This window comes from Myodes glareolus, chromosome 3 (genome assembly GCF_982192425.1).
Source record: "Myodes glareolus chromosome 3, mMyoGla1.1, whole genome shotgun sequence".
In the NCBI taxonomy this organism is placed as follows: Eukaryota; Metazoa; Chordata; class Mammalia; order Rodentia; family Cricetidae; genus Myodes; species Myodes glareolus.
The window spans coordinates 227148-230274 of NC_142028.1; the positions used below are offsets into that span (position 1 = coordinate 227148).

Sequence of the window (3127 nt, forward strand, 5' to 3'; positions counted from 1 at the left end):
GAAGTGCAGGTCATTTGCCTAATGCCACAGTATCATGGCATTGAGCTTTATGTTCCTAGAAACCTAGAACATATTTTGAATATGTTATTTACAGCATTGCTTCTATATTAATTTAGCTAGTGAAGGTTTGTGATAAAATAGAAGTCAGATTTCCTAAAAGTGGGAATTATTTTTCTCTCATTATTGAAAACTGTGATGATTTTATGTGATTATATATTTTAAATAATTCTAAGTGTATCAATAAAATCATGATAAGCAGAGTACTTCTTGATAAACTCATCATAAGAAAATAAAACATTCAAAAGAAAGCTTTATTTAGATTCTTGGAGAAACCAAAAACTTGTTTACTAAATTTATACTGCAACTTACCAAAGTGGAAAACAATTATAAAGGTGTTATTCATGTCATAATGAAGTCACATATTTAAATTCCAAGCAGGTCTTGTTCTTAGGCGCTGCCATCTTTGATACAAGCATGCTGAAGGGGCTGATGGGAGAAAGCAACAATATCACAGAATTTGTTCTCCTAGGCCTCACTCAGAATCCTCTTGGGAGAAAAGCATTATTTGTCATGTTTTTATTCATCTACATTGTGACAATGGTGGGCAACCTGCTCATTGTGGTGACAGTCATTACCAGCCCCTCCTTGGGCTCCCCAATGTACTTCTTCCTTGCCTCTCTATCGTTCTTAGATGGTCTTTTCTCTACTGCCATTTCACCCAAGTTAATTATTGACTTACTTTGTGATCAAAAGACTATCTCATTCACAGCTTGCATGAGCCAGCTCTTTATAGAACATTTATTTGGTGGTGTCGATATTGTCATCCTGGTGGCAATGGCCTATGATCGCTATGTGGCCATCTGTAAGCCACTGCATTATTTGATCATCATGAATCGAAGGGTTTGCATCACTTTGTTGATATTTGCCTGGACTGGAGGTTTTACACACTCTCTGATTCAAATTGTCTTTGTATACAACCTTCCTTTCTGTGGGCCCAATGTCATTGATCATTTTATTTGTGACATGTCCCCATTACTGGTACTTGCATGCACAGACACTTACTTCATTGGCCTCACCGTCATTGCTAATGGTGGAGCCATGTGTATTGTGATCTTCATCCTTCTCCTCAGTTCATATGGAATCATCCTAAGATCTCTTAAGACTCACAGTCATGAGGCAAGGCGCAAAGCCCTGTCCACTTGCAGCTCCCACATCTTGGTGGTTATTCTCTTTTTTGTTCCATGTATTTTTATGTATGCCAGGCCAGTTTATAACTTTTCTATTGACAAATGCATTACTGTTTTTTATACAATTATCACTCCCATGTTGAACCCTTTAATATACACCTTGAGAAATTCAGAGATGAAAAGTTCTATGATAAAGCTCTGGTGTAAATTGCTACGTACAGATTAAACTGGAAAGTCTCCTTGGTGGAATTAATTTTGTTATTTGAACAAATTGCTATAAATAATTATAACAAAGGATGATACCATCTACTGATTGTATTTATCTAGGATAGTTTTCTTCATGTAAAGCCTTTGAAAAAATAAAGTTTTCCTTTGAGATTGAAACCAGTATGACATCATTTTAGTATTATTAAAAAAAGGTCCTGTGGATTTATCCCATGTAAAAACAAAACTATATTACCTGAGAATATAGCTGTTCTCTTTTGAAATTTAAATCAGAGTCATTACACAGCATTTTATTTTTATATATTGAAATATTATATAACAATGTTTTGTATTTGTGATCACTCATATTATTTTCTCCAGACCTTTCTATAGTTATGACTATTAGACAAATTTCTGAGGCTAAAAGAATGGACGGGGTTTAGCAATCATTCATTAATCCATCTGAATTTGTATAGCTATAACATGCACGGTACTTTGTGATAACTCCCTTTCCTCATCTCAGTGTCTCTACTCTTCTAGTTTAGGTTTTTGGATTGAAGATTAGATAGGGCCTATTTGTGATGCTTTTAATGAAGTTTGTTATATGATATGCAGCTGATTATGAAATTAGATACTAGTTCTTGAAGGCTACGTTAAAAGTTAAGTTATAAGTAATTTTTACAATTGTCTTGACTATTTAACAAGTTCTATCCTATCTTTTTTATTTCTTTTGAGTTTTCAAGACAGGGTTTTTCTGTAGCTTTGGAGTCAATCTTGGAACTAGCTCTTATGGACCAGACTGACCTTGAACTCACAGAGATCCGCCTGCCTCTGCCTCCCCCCACACCCCCAGTGCTGGGATTAAAGAGTGAGCTACCACAGCCTGACTATCCTAGTTTTTTTTAAAAGAATTGTTTTTCAAATTGCTTTAATTGCTTTCTAATTTATAATGAAGAAATAATTGACAAAGTAATATAGAAGCAATGTGTTCTCAAATATATATTGAAGTTCAATATATTTTACTTACGTTTTATCTATTTTATCTTTCAAAAACAATCTTTTTTATTTTACATATCAACCCCAGTTACCCAACCCTCCCATTAAATCACCCACCCCACCTCCCCCAACCCCATTCCCCATCCAGTCCTCAGAAAGGGTGAGGTCTCCAATGGGGAGTCAAGAAAGTCTGTCATATCACTTGAAGTAGGATCAAGTCCCTGCCCCCAGTACGCCCCAGTATCTAGCCTAAGCCAGGTTCCCCTCCCCCAAAGGGAATGGGCTCAAGAGAGCCAGTTCATGTAAGAAGAATTAATACTGGTTTCATAGTCAATGGTCACACAAAGTGCCCAAACCACACAATAGTCACCCACATTTAGAGGGTTAGTTCAGTCTTTTACAGGTTCCCCAAGTGCCAGTACAGTCATTGAGCTCCAATTAGCTAGAGTCAGCTGTTTTAATATTTTACTTATAAACTTAAAAATAGTTTATTTTCATATATTCATTTTTCCCATATAAGCAAACATTCATGAATTTTTCTTAGTACAAAATTATTATAAAACAATGGAGCAGTGGAGATTGCTTTCAACTTCCCACATTCCTACTCTTTGAACTTGATATTCTCTCTGTCTTTCTCACTCAAAAATTAAGAAAAATGTAAAGAAATGAAACAAGAAAATCTACTAAGACAAAAATATCAAGTCAAACAAAAATTAAAACATTAAAATATGTAGCCTGTT

At 35.1% G+C, this 3127-nt stretch overlaps 1 protein-coding gene across 1 annotated transcript; it reads left to right on the forward strand.

Moving 5' to 3' along the window:
* Positions 1-489: 489 nt before the first annotated feature.
* Positions 490-1413, forward strand: LOC125399521 (olfactory receptor 4A15-like). The gene has a single exon (XM_048432940.3). It carries the CDS (start codon positions 490-492, stop codon positions 1411-1413), a length of 924 nt encoding a protein of 307 aa, XP_048288897.3.
* Positions 1414-3127: the final 1714 nt, after the last annotated feature.